We start from the raw sequence: 14,750 nt of genomic DNA, 5'->3' as shown, positions 1-14,750 counted from the left end.
TGTAACTGCATATGATCCGAATGACGCATTACGCTGAAAATGTAGTACTGTAAAATGCGAATTATTTGCGTTGTTAGAAACGAAATAATGAATATGTTCCAATAATTTTATCAGTTAATAAAATATGAGCAGTCGTTCAGATGCGAATAATTAAACCACACGTGCTTCGCACTCGTGATTTAATTATTACGCATCCAAACTCCTGTCCATATTTTATTTAAGAAATAATAAATCTGTTCCTGTATTTTATCAGTTAATCAAATATGGACAGGAGTCAGGATGTGTAATAACTAAATCACGAGTGCGTAGCACGAGTGGTTTAATTATTCGCATCCGAACGACTGCTCATATTTATTAACTGATAAAATTATTGGAACATATTTATTATTTCGATTCTAACAACGCAAATAATTCAAATAATTCGCATATTACAGTACTACATTTTCAGCGTAATGCGTCATTCGGATCGTATGCAGTTACAATTTACTCCATTGTTAGAAAGTGTTGCACAGCCAATGGAACGTATAGATATTTGTTCCTTTTTTATTAGAATTTTGAGAAGTATTTATAAACTAGTTATCGATTTTAGCGTAAAAAGTCATTTGGGTCATATGCTGTTACCATTTACCCCCATGATTAAAAAGGGAACTTTTAGAAAATTGTTTTTTAACAGAATTTTGAGAAGTATTTATAAACTAGTAATCCAACAGCTCGCAAACTATTTATCAACAGAATCATCAACTTTTGTTATTTGATCCAGTGTTGCGAGCTTACAATGTACTTTTGTATGACGCCACATCATTACGATGTCATATTTTGTGTCAATACTTTTATGATGTCACTGCAGAATCATAACTGAACTAATTCGCTCGTAGAGATCAATATATGTTTTACGACCTTGCACATAAGTCAGTATGACTTTTTATCATAATTATATTTTTGAAATGTTGTTTACAACCGTTTGGTCCTGGAATAATTCTTATGTAATGGAACAGAAGTAGAATCTCGTATGTTACAATCATAGCGGGTAAAATGTATTAGCCAACTATATTTTATCGAAGATTCATATATAGGCTGTTTGCTATATCTTTATATAGCAATTAATGCGTGTCGTGTTAGAATAACTGATCAAACATAGGAACAGATTTAAAATCTATTATTTCTTAATTAAACTGCAATACTTATGCTGTTTAGGACTGTAAAAAGTATTTAGGCCTACCTTAAAAGTAAATAATAGTAGGCTAGGTCCATGTTTTTATATAACGAAATTATACAATTACTGCATAAATTACCCTTTTTAATTGTACCATCGTGTTTCTGGTAAAAAAGTTATGAAAGACACGTACGTACTATTATCTAAGAAATAATATGTCACAAACAGCGCGTTTTCGCGGAATAAAAATATTGTAAGGCCTATGAAGTTTCAGATGCGAGGGAATTAAATCACGACGGCGACGCATCTCAACGACAAATAATTATTTCATTCAGGAGAGAATCACTGTTTGAGATATATTACTTCGATTCTAACACGTCATCGAGGATGATTATCTTCATCCTTGACGACATCCACAAAAAATTGCCTGTTTCTTGTGAGTTTCCCCTCCAGCATGCCGTTATGACATCTGACGCTATAAAGGAATAACTGAGACATACAAGATGAGATTTTGAGTTTCAGTCTTCTTTGTTTAACAGGAAAATGGATCGGGTCAGGTAATAATGATTTTAATGTTCTTAGAGATGTTGTGTATCTGAGCTGGCGGGAATTGTTAGAGGTGACATACACAATAATGATCGAAAGGTTCTGAAATGGACAGTGCGCTTACAGTTAATATGGTGTTACTGCAAGTGATCTGTGAAATCAGAGCACTGTTTGAAAATGGTGTGTTTGCTGTTAGAATTATTGATATCTTTTCATCCTCAAATAAAATAGTTTCTAATGTGCTTTAATTAATCATTGTTTGAATATCACGTTACCTTGTATATTTTTATTATCTACTCTCAATCTTCAAACACATTTGAGCAAATAAAACGCATGGAACAGGTCTAGGAAAGTGGAGTATTTACAGATTATCTGTAAATTTACAGATAATCTATAAATATACAGATTTTCAATCTGTAAATTTACAGATCAAGTGTTTGAAAACTGCTAAAATTATATTTAAACACAAAATCGCAGCTTGAAATTAATTGATTTACTTATGGTATGTATAAATAAAGGTCAATTGTAACTTTCAGTCATTTCTGTTGACTTTGATTTTTCTTAAAAAACCAAAAACTCGAAGTCAACAAAAATGGCTGAAACCCACAAATGACCTTAATTTATGCATGCTGTAAATAAACCAATTAATTCCAAGCTGCGGTTTTGAGGATAAATGTAATTTCATCAGTTTTCATACACACAATCTGTAAATTTATAGATTATCTGTAAATTTACAGATAATCTGTAAATACTCCACTTTCCTAGACCTGTGGAAGAGATATACAATGACTAGTATTCATCTTCTATGCTCCCTGTAGAAATAAATCCTATTACAACTGTCAGGACATTGTTATGTACGTGACACTGCACTCTTTTATCCAATATTCTCTTATTATTAATGTTTGCCTCTCCGCAAAGGTCAAACATAATACCGGTACCTTTATAGCGTAATAGAGTTATGTTACATGTTGAACATAATCTAGTAGGAAAAGAATAATAAACTTTGCCTTGGTTATATCAAACATACTTTCAAGGTAATCTGTAAAGTTGAAAACGCGTTTATGAACTATTTCGTTTGGCTACTTTTCTTACTGCATTCACCTGAATCAAAACAAGTAGAACTACTATCTGGAAAGTAAATATCAATGTCGATGAATATGAGCAAAATGTGAAGCAGCCATACAGTATTATTGAGAGGTCCAATTAAAACATCAAGTATATGAATACCAATCCTGTGAGGTTTGTTGACTCTGGGTCAAATACTTGTTGAGGTATGCATGACACAAACTCAGACGGACGGAGTGACGGAAAGACAGACGGACAAGGGCAACTGTAAGTGCCCTCTACCTACTCCTCACCCCATCACCCGAAAACCCGAAAAAAGGGGGCAAACAATTCCCGGTCCTTTCATCATATACCATCTTCCCCTTAGTATCACAAAAAATAATGCTTGTCTTTGGAACATTCACCAAAGACTACTTTGGTAATTTTATATCCTGATACTAGGTTAAACACATTTTTAGACACGACTGAATCATTACTTTATCGGCAGCAATAACACATTAATCAAAAATTGAAAGACAAGGATAACAAGAGCTTTTTATATTTATTTTTATATACATTTCACGTTTTATTCATATTTAGTGGAAAATTCAATATTTAATTTAAAGATACTTCTTTTAGTTCAAGGGAAGCAAATCATTCAAACGTATTATTTAAATCTTCTGTAGGTTAATTCCTTTGTCCAGCTGGAAAAATGTAAATCCAACATGTTTAATATTGCAAATTCAAAAACATGGTTATATATATTGTTTCTTAACGATTTATTATATTAAACATACATGCATGTGTTAATCGATGTAAAATGAATTGTTAAGGGATTCGTCCCATTGTCGAAAGCTACAAAAGTTCTTTGTGTATCGAACAATTGAATGATATAAAGAAATCAGATTACAACTAAAGACTACAAACAAACCATCTGACTTCACCAAATACAAATGTACAAGCTGCACAAGAAAATAGCGTATAGATAAATAAAATCTGCATTGAGTTTCAGTTAAAGTGGAATTATGCGCATTTTGCAAGTAAAAATCCAGCTGAAATAGATATGTGTAAAAGGGTGGAGGAATTATAGCTTTTAACCCAATATACCAAACTCATCTTGTTAACAGTACGAAATATCAACTTTTCAAGTATGACATTTCTTATTTTGACTGGGGCAGTCTTTTTAAGAAAAGTCAAACTGCATGCAGGAGTTGCTTCCCTTCAACTTCAGAAATTTTTGCCTATAGGTAAGGGAGATCATTGCGTAGAAGATTGAAGAAAAAACTATTATTTTATTAGTCCGATTTCTTTATTTCTAAAGCATTTACTTCAAATACTTATGCGGCATTATCATTAATTTAACACATTTAAACGCACAGCATCCGAAAATTGCTTTTATAAAAAAAAATCACCAAAAGCATACTATGTGCAGTAAGATGCGCATAATGCCACTTAAAAGTTTCAATTATTATAATTCTTCCATTGCCATATATTTAAATCCCGTAAGTCTGAGATAGCACTTGAAAACAGAACATTCATATTACTCAATTAAAATCAAGGAGTTGTCAGCAGACAATGAAGCTAGCCGTAAATCATAAAAATGCTAAACAAAGCACATAGAGAGTCTGTATTTTTAAGGGTTTATTATTTCGTAGGTGAGGGGTTAGTAATGAAACAATCAAAACAAATCCGGGAAACGTAAGAAATTGAAAATAGACAGAAGTATATCAACGTTAATAAGCTAGGGAGTGTAGTGATGCTAAACACTTAAAGTTATCAATCTATCAAAAACAAAAGCTCATTTATCATAGCTATCGTGATCAAACACATGGAAAATTCAGACATTCAGAAAAACATTAAAATGCAAGTAATATAGTAATTGAAAGAAATCAAAGGCATTTTCAACAAAGAAACATTGGTATTTATTTGAAATTTACTTAAGAAATAATTTATAGCAAAACAGTGCTTTATCACTATTTATACACGATGGGCGGTTATACGTCGGACGTAATAATTTCACGAGGGCGCAGCCCGAGTGAAATTATTTCGGACGACGTTTTACCGCCCGAGCGTATAAATAGTGATAAAGCACTGTTTTGCTATAAATTATTTCGATTCTAATATGTTCTTTATTGTAAAATTTACATCAAATATGATGGAACTGTTTCCTCGCTCAAGCATGGCACCAATAGTAGGTATTTGTTACCGCACTAGAATATCACGCCGAAGACACACGGCATAGTTACCTATCAAGTCATGTTCACCTCTTTAGTTTAAAAAGGCCAGAGAACGAACCCACGACCTCCCGTTAGAAGTGCTCCACCACTAGTTCCCTTGCCTATGCTAACCAATCTGCATGCATTATGCATAATATACCCAAAGGTTTAGAATGGGATGAAGATGTTCTAGAAAAAAAATACGAGTTGGTGGTAAGACGTAAAGTGACAACGGCAAAAAAAACTTATATTTAAATAGTATTATTGTTTTACTTACACTGCAACATAAAAGTACCACTTTGTTTATAACATTTAGCTTCTCCCTTCAAATGAAAACTACTCTTATATTTGTATGCTTATATAAACTATAATGGAGAAACCAAGCATATTACAATAATAATGTGTTGTAAGTTTTACAACGGTAAAATATGCACATGGCAAATACTGATTAAAGTTTCAAGTGATAGATATGCAATGCTGTTGTAACATGAACAGGTTGTATCCAAAGTAGAAATAGTTGAAATACGTATTTCGAAGGTATAAAGTATGCCTGAACACATATTTGAAGTGTAATAATTATATAATTAAAAAGATTAAAAATGATTGTAAACAAAAGCACTGTGTATACTACACATAGGAACCTTACCTTGACAGTATGATAATGATAACATAATTAGTAATGTTCACATGTCGATGGTAAACAAAATGATGGTCAACAAAAACATTGTATATAAACATAAAACATTACCTAGTCAGTATGATAATTATAACATAATTAGTAATGTTCACATGTCGATGGTAAAGAAAATGATGGTCAACAAAAACATTGTATATAAATATAAAACATTACCTAGTCAGTATGATAATGATAACATAATTACTAATGTTCACATGTCGATGGTAAACAAAATGATGGTCAACAAAAACATTGTATATAAACATAAAACATTACCTAGACAGTATGATAATGATAACATAATTAGTAATGTTCACATGTCGATGGTAAACAAAATGATGGCAAACAAAAGCATTGTGTATACGCATAAAAACATTACCTTGACAGTATGATAATGATAACATAAATAGTAATGTTCACATGTCGATGGTAAACAAAATGATGAAAAACAAAAGCATTGTGTATACGCATAAAAACATTACCTTCAGAGTATGATAATGATAACATAATTAGTAATGTTCACATGTCATTGGTAAACAAAATGATGGTACACAAAAGCATTGTGTATACACATAAGAACATAACCTTGACAGTATGATAATGATAACCCAGTTAGCAATGTTCACATGTCGATGGTAAACAAAAATGTTGGTAAACAAAAGCGTTGTGTATACGCATAAAAACATTACCAAGACTGCATGATAATGATAACATATTTAGTAATGTTTACATGTCGATGGTAAACAAAATGATGGTCAACAAAAACATTGTGTATACACATAAAACATTACCTTGACAGTATGATAATGATAATATAAATAGTAAAGTTCACTTGGCAATGGTAAAAAAAATGATGGTAAACAAAAGCATTGTGTATACACATAAGAACATTACCTTGACAGTATGATAATGATAACCCAAATAGCAATGTTCACATGTCGATGGTAAACAAAATGATGGTAAACAAAAGCATTGTGCATATTGTGCGTTTTAGCGGGGTTTCGCGATTATTGTGCAAGATATGTAGCATATTCGGCAACCCGATTTCTTATTCAGTGGCCATCTAGCTTACATCGTTGTTTACCGAAAGATTACAGAATTAAACAATTATATTGCTCTACCTATTTTGCTCGTTTTTTAGATGACCGTTATTTGCATAAGTCAGAGATTAACTCCACTCCGCCAGGCCGAATAAAACGCACAATACCCAGACAAAAGAGGTAAGGGTAGATTTCTCGGAAGCATCGATCATCCCAAGCATAGCCAGAGGTCGCAAAGAAGAACGAAAAGAAACGGTAGTAGAAAAATATAGTAGACGGATTGCTTCAAAATCCAACAACAAGTACATCTTAATTATATGCAAAAATAAAAAAATGGGCAAGGGGTAGATAAAAGGGTGGGTATGTTGGGGGAAGTGGGGATGAATATTCAACTCCAAAAACAAAGCCTCTCTACACTGCGAACCACAGTAGCACATACACGCACGTGGCACACGCACACACACTCACGCACACACACACACACACACACACACACACACACACACACAAACACACACACACGCACATATCACACACAATGCAATGAGATAAATATGTCCTTGTTAAAAGAATACCAGTATCTGTACGGGGGAATCATCAAATAATGTCCGGTATTTTGGAGCCTCAAAAGTTTTGCATTGATTCTAAATATCACTCCGGATCTACAGCTGACGTTATTCTACGAAATGTTATTCCAATGAAAGTAAGTACAATACTAAAGATCAATCAATGACACAGTTAATAATTCTACCTGATACTTATTTGTGCACCTGTACGACACCGCTAAAAAGGACAAATGAACTAACTGTATTGTTAAAAACTTGGTGATAAGTCATTTATATATAATGTTTATATACATAATATATATCGTATGTGATACGGTACATATAACACAATATCTATATTTCAGCTTTGACAGCATGTCTGCATTATTTATTCTATTTAACTTCAAGTATCTCTGATCTCATACAAAATGCATCCATTTGACAAATATTTCACAATTGTGTATGACATATCTATCAATGGTTTGATAGGTAGAACTTTTTGCATGGGGTACTACATCGAAATAAAACAAGTTCTCATAAGTGCTTAAAGAGGATTCCTATAGTTATTTTCCTTTCATAGAATTTTTTTTAAATTCACATATATGATAGGAAAATTTGTGCTGAAAACAATGAACAAATAAAAACAATAGGTCACCAGGCTTGTTTTTGTGAAAAATTGTTTTGAACACACCCACTGTTGCTGAAACTGCCAGCGATTTTTCAACATTTTCATAAATGTCTGCTTTTTTATAAATACCAACCAAAATATACATCCAGGCAGCACAATACAGTTATTTTCTTTTTTACAGATTTTATAATATACTTATTTGATATCATAGTCATATTTGTAATACCCTATCCTTACAATAATGGGTACAAATGAAAAAAAAATATTGTTTTATATTTACTTTTGTGAACTTTTTTCAATGAAAAATACCCATAGTGAAGAATTTTTTTTTCAATTTTGAAAAAAACTCTTTCATAGAATTTTTTCTTTTTCTTCTAGTGTATAGATAACTGAATTGTGAGCATAAAAATGGCTAAAAATGTATGGATCACCAGGCTAAATTTTATGTTAAGCCCGCTAGAATACAACACCTGTTCGGACGGAAATGGCGTGAACCTGGCCAAATTGATTACATGTATGTCTGCTAAAAGTTATTTTTTTTTAAATTCTTAATTCTTTCTATAATTGAATACTAAATAATCTGAAAGGTGATATTGTCTTATCAGTACTAAGTCAATTATCTTACATTATATGAACAACACTGTCTTTGTACTAAAATGCGATGTGAAAACACAACCACAAAAATAGCAAGATACCTGTCAGGCATGATACCTGTCAGTCATGATACTTGTCAATACAACATAAACCAGTATCAACATTTGATTACTGATATAACTTATCAAAAATGTTATTTCATTCAAAATTCCTCATATCTAAGATTGTCTGTAACATGTTTCAACAAATGTTGACTTCAGTTCAGATTTCCATAGAAAGTGTTGGCTGCGCAGAAAGATGCGCATAAAAAACTATAGGAATTCCCTTTAAACAACATACTTAAGATGATCAAATCAGGACTTAAGTATTATACTGTCTTAAATGTTATAAATAAACACTCGTCCTTAGTGTTTTAAATATTTCATAATTTGAAAATTCAGGTACTATCTCTAATGAATGGGACTCTTCTTGTTATTGGTCCATTCTTTTTTGTCTAAAATTGGTGTGACTTAATTAACCTTTAGTCAGATACATCAAAGGATTCGTCTTCTGATACTTTCGATCAAAGCAATCATCCGGCTCCTTTTCCTACACTTTTGAAATGTATGTAGAAATCTAAATAAAATATTAAAATTGATCGTTCAAAAAATAACGTTAATTAACATTTGTGAATGTGACATCTGTGTTTAAAGACATTCAAAATGCATTTAGCGCCTGCAATATAATGGTAAAGCCTTTAATCATCTACCCACGGGCTAGTTGACTGAATTTAAAAAAGATAAGTAAACATTGTACATTTTTAATAGCACGTAAAAAATAAAATACGGTTGAATCTCGGTATCTCGAATTCTAAGGGATCTAGCGTTTTACTATGAGATAACCAAATTCCGACTCCAAATGATATTTTGTGCACATGTTATAGGGACAGGGCTTGAATATGTCTTCGATATAACCGGAAATTTGAGGTAAATGAGTTCGGGATATCGTGTTTCAACTCTATCGAATTGCCGGAACTGTGATACTTAAAAACTTGAGTTTGTAATATTTTAGGCATACTAACGGAGCTTCAGTATAAATGTTTGATTTTCATATCTTTTACGTTAACTTTTTCACAGACTGTCAATGGGTATGAGGTCCGTGTCCTCAGATATCAAGTTAACGATGGCTGTACGATTGACAGGTGAATGCAATGGTGACGAACTACCAACGGTAGTTTTATGGTCAATTCTGATTTCTTTTGTAATAAGTTGATCTGGATTGCAGCAAATATTATTCTTTTTCTCTCGTACATTCTTCATGGATGTGCTTTTTACGAAAGTTATATTTGATGTCCCTTTCAATGCATATGGCGAGATGCCTTCCGCGTTATAAGGCATATGTTCATTTGATGTCCCTTTCAAACTTTCGAACGTCTTTGATTTTCCTTCTACAGAATCTAGTGGTACCGTCTTATCTCTCGCAGTTTTAGGTATATTTGACAATCCTTCTTCATATGGTATACAAGATGCCTCAGTGGCAACATTTTGTATGTTTTCTGTCTTGCTCGTAGCCATTTCCTGAATACGCGGGTTCTTTACTTGCCCTTCTGCCATGCTGATGTTTTCTTTTACCTTTTCTGTGGTATTTATATGTTTATTTTGGTTTATCTTATGATTTTTCTGTCTTAATGCCGATGTCTGTTCATTTCTATCCGTATATTCAACCAGATTGTTAAGAGCAATTGTTGCTAGAGTTGTGGGTTCGTTTCTTTTTTTGCAGGGAAGCATGTCAAAGATCTTTCTCCTAAAACCGTCAACAATGATTATGTATAGAACTGGATTCCACAAAACCTGGGATTTAGCGACGAGAGCGGCGCTTCTCGAGAGCAAAGGGTCAAGATGATCTGGTCTAGCATAAGCTATGTAAAATGAAACGATAGTGTAGGGTGTCCATGAAATTAAGAATGCCGCTGAAAAATAACAACCTTTTTATTAACAAAACTTTTCATTGTGAATATAAGCCTACAGACTCTGATCCAAATACCAAAGGAACGTATATGAGCATACTGCTGTGAATTTTGAATAATTGGGGAAAAAACGATGGAGTTAAATACACTCGTATGAACATAATCTGTATTAAGATCCTATGTTTTGTTCATGTGAGATAACCCCTGACGCTAAACATATTTCTGGGAAATTATGTTCATTTTTTCAAAGGGCATTGGTAAACTAATGGTAAAAAAATACATAGCTTGCAGCAAGACTAAAATGACTACGCCATACACAAATTTACTATTTTTATGAATAGACAGAAAGAATTGCACGAGCTGTCCATAAGACAGCCAATACTCGACTATTCGAATAGTTTTCCCAGAATCAGGAATATTACCCTAAATGTTAAAATGTGTATTGAGTTTCAATCCAATATCTGCAGTAGTTTTGGAGACTTACATGTTTAACTTTAACAACATAATTTTGCAAAGTATGTGTCAGTTATGGGACCTGATGGTATGACCTAGTTTTATAAACTCAAAGACAGGTGTGAAGTTTCAATTCAATATTCGCATTAAGTTTTGAGATAGTAACTTGCATGTAAAACTTTACTAGGATTTTCTTAGTCCTAAATGGGACATAATTTGTCCAAATACATGTCAGAGTATTGACCTAGAAAATGAAAAAAAATAGGTTTCAAAGCTATATGCCTTTAAATAATAGCTATATCTACTTATATGCAAAACATTAACCAGGATTTTGTTAGTCCAAAAGTGGGCATAAGTTTTCGAAAAGGCATGTCAGAGTAATGTCTCTTGATGCTATTACCTAGTCTATAATCCCAAAGACACATTGGAAGTTTCAAATCAATATCTGCATTAGTTTTGGAAATAGTAACTTGCATGCAAAACTTTAACCAAGGTATGACGCCGACGCCGAGGTCAATGTGAATACAATAGCTGCGACTATTCTTAGAATAGTCGAGCTAAAGAATATGTACAATATATATACTTTATAAAAAAAACTGCAGTCGTTTTGTTCCACAAATTTTAACATGCTGTGTAATAATTGTAAAACAATCAGACAGCTATGTTTTCAAGTGACATCATATAGCTCTTGATATGCCTTGACCATCTTTTAAGGTTATGTAAGTACGAATGTTCTTTTAAATGAATAAAGTTTGAGTGACAAATAGACTCAGGTTTGCATAAAAGTCGTCAATTCCATAAGCTCAAAGGTATAGTATTAGAATTAAACAGCTGAAAGACAGACTGACTTTAATAATAATGACCATTTTCTAGTTTTCAAATCCGCATTTAGCTAGAAAATTCATGGGGAATAACATGAGGTAGTTTAAACAGTAGGCTCAAGATGTTTGATACATACAAACAAAAGCAATGCTGAGTTTAAGTAGAAGCATCTCTTTGCGTGTTTGTATGGAGTGTCTGTGCATCATAAAGGAATTTTCGCCAGCTTGTTTGACCTGAAAATATAACAAATTTGTTAGATTTAGCTATATTTTGGTGCATTACGACTGAATATCTCTGTCACTTAGTCTGTCATTTAGATAAAATCCATATGAAGCTCGAGATAAACAGTTTTATCCTACATGTATTTTATCCTACTTTCTTCTCATACTCTCTAACATTAGCATTTACATGCATTTTATCCGACTTTCTTCTCATACTCTCTAACATTAGCATTTACATGTATTTATCCTACTTTCTTCTCATACCCTATAACATTAGAATTTATATGTATTTTATCCTACTTTTTTATCATACTCCCTAACCTTAGCATTTACATGTATTGTATCCTACTTTCCTATTATACTCTCTAACCTTAGCATTAACATGTATATCAGTCTGTTTTTCTCAGACTCTCTTACCTTATCATTTACATGTATATCATTCTGTTTTTCTCGTACTCGCTTACCTGAGCATTTACTTGCATATTACCCTGTTTTTCTCGAGCATTCTTACCTGAGCATTTACATGTACATTATCCTATTTTTCTCATACTGTCTAACTTGAGCATTTACATATATATTATTCTGTTTTCTTATACCTGCATTGTTTGGATCTTAATTATTTGTTTCGGCAGGGAAACAAGATATAATAATAATCAATTGTACAAAGTTAATATTTACATTCATTTTACATTCTAAATCGAACTAAATGGCACATTTTATCTAACGATATGTTCGATTTCTTTCCATATCAAAAAACACGAAACCCATGAATTGTGTCCATCATGTAACGAATGTGGTAATTAAAATGTCAATACTTACAGTTTTGTAAATCACGATGTAGCTAAACATCATTGTCGCCATGGGAATGATAAAGCAGACTGCCGTAATGACGATCAAATATGATAAGAACCCGTCACTTCGGTCCCTCCAGTCCAAGCCACATGATGTGCCATGTGCCTCGAGTCCGTATGATCCCCAACCTAACAGCGGTGCCACGGCGAAACAAAGCGCAAACAATTCACAAATGCACACTGCAAAAACAGCTTGTATTTTGCTTATTCTCGCAGCAAGAAATGGCCGAGTGATGGCGATGAATCGAGAAACTGCTATAGCAACCAACACAAACATTGACGCTAATCCGAATAAATATACTATGAATGCTTCGAAAATGCAAGACTTCATACTCATCAGCTGTAACCAGTGACCGCCGATCTCAGCTACGATTGGCATTCCAGTCGCTAGAATACATATCAATAAATTGTTGATTATTAATGCAATAACGTACACGTTATTTGTTGTGACAAGGTGCTTGTTCTTCATAAATATGAATAGTGTCCCTCCATTTAGCAAAGTTCCTCCAACAAGAATAAAGCACAACCAACTTGCTGATAAAATTTCTATCCATCTAGGAGTAAACATTGCAGTCGTACTGGCAAAGCCAGATACTTTTAATCCGGGCTTACTCATATTTAGTGTATTTGAACTTGTAAGCCGTTCCTCCACTGTTTTCTTTTTTTCAGTCCATAATCACATCATTTGTTTTAGTTTGAATGTGTTATCAACACCAATTTCATAGGTATTTTTCTGTTATTTCTTTCAAATGTAGCACTGTCATGTCGTTCTGACCGATATTTCTGAAATAATGTCAGCACGAAATAGATAATAATGTTGTAAGAAAAGTTTCCTTTTAAATATGGAATGACGTATCGGTCACGTGAAAGGTGCGTGACTATACACTAACAATAGCTATCTTATCGTCAAATCAATAAAAGGTGTGTTGAAGTATTTTAAGAAATGTTTGTGTGTAAGAAAACAACATTTTGTTGTATTCTGTGTCTATAAACATTGTTCAAACCGAGGCTCGGACCATTGGTCGCCGAAGAAGCGGTGGAATAATTTTCATTTGTTTCTTTAAATGCACAGAGCGTCTGGTTTGTCGTTTCTACCACATGTCAAACAATTATGCATATTTATATTAACCTGATATTATGTAAAATGTGGAATTCTCTCTCTTTGAAACTACTTTCCTTTACCCTTTACAAATGAAATCTTACAAGGCTGTTTCAACACTGACTTTCAAATGTTATTTTTACTATGTAGTTGTTCTAAAGCAATGAATATATATACATGTAAATGCAAAATGTCTGTACCGGATCAAGTAAATTATGAAGAAAAAATAAACAACATGAGTTACATAATATTTGCCTACCGGTTTCGTTTATTACTTATCAGGGCAAATAATACAATTATTATTATATAGTATTATTTGCCCTGATTAGTAATAAACGAAACCGGTAGTCAAATATTATGTAACTCATGTAATGTAGTTTATTTTTTCTAAGTTTGTAACACCAGTCACTTTCAGACTACTCACTTTTCATGAACTTTAAGGAGAAATTATTTTTCACCTAAATGTTTGGGTAAATCCCTTTAATGTTAATGGTATTATACTATAATGTTGAACATGCATCTATGAAAGAAAAACAAATGAGAAACAAAACATCGTGTCCACTTTGAAATCATACTTCTGAAATGCATAAATTCATTGCTTATGAAACACATAAATTTGATGCTTATTTAGAGCCTCAACAGTCTTAATGCTTTTTTATCAGCGTTTTCGTTTTCCATTTTTCTCATCGCTGTTTTTGTTTTTATCATTGTTTGAGCCATTGAACGCAGACTACCCCATACCCCATAAACCTCAAAGATCCTGTTCAGAAACTGGTACGCTCTCGGCCTACAACTTAGACATGTAAAATAGGATCATCTACTCAACTGACACAATATGACAAAATTCATTTCTGGACAAAAATGTTATTTTGAATTATTTGCGAATGTGCATATCTGTATCTAAACACGTTATAGTG

At 32.8% G+C, this 14,750-nt stretch overlaps 1 protein-coding gene across 1 annotated transcript; it reads right to left on the bottom strand.

Moving 5' to 3' along the window:
• Positions 1-9,551: 9,551 nt before the first annotated feature.
• LOC123546262 (visual pigment-like receptor peropsin) lies at positions 9,552-13,493 on the bottom strand. Its single transcript, XM_045332457.2, has 3 exons — positions 12,703-13,493; positions 11,799-11,895; positions 9,552-10,390 (listed from the first exon to the last, which is right to left on the bottom strand). Exons 1-3 carry the CDS (start codon positions 13,348-13,350, stop codon positions 9,552-9,554), a joined length of 1,584 nt encoding a protein of 527 aa, XP_045188392.2. The 5' UTR covers positions 13,351-13,493.
• Between the last annotated feature and the right edge of the window lie 1,257 nt (positions 13,494-14,750).

The sequence above is a fragment of the Mercenaria mercenaria genome, chromosome 9, assembly GCF_021730395.1.
Source record: "Mercenaria mercenaria strain notata chromosome 9, MADL_Memer_1, whole genome shotgun sequence".
In the NCBI taxonomy this organism is placed as follows: Eukaryota; Metazoa; Mollusca; class Bivalvia; order Venerida; family Veneridae; genus Mercenaria; species Mercenaria mercenaria.
Note: the sequence above shows the minus strand (reverse complement) of the source record. Positions and strands in the feature narration are given on the sequence as shown.

Bases quoted from the DNA above. Each gene is read 5' to 3' on its own strand.
- LOC123546262 (XM_045332457.2), bottom strand. From the start codon at position 13,350: ATGAGTAAGCCCGGATTAAAAGTATCTGGCTTTGCCAGTACGACTGCA. The intron at 11,896-12,702 runs GTAAGTATTGAC...TTATATTTTCAG, and splicing joins ACATCGTGATTTACAAAACT to GTCAAACAAGCTGGCGAAAA. The intron at 10,391-11,798 runs GTATGTATCAAA...GTTATTTTTCAG, and splicing joins ACTCAGCATTGCTTTTGTTT to CGGCATTCTTAATTTCATGG.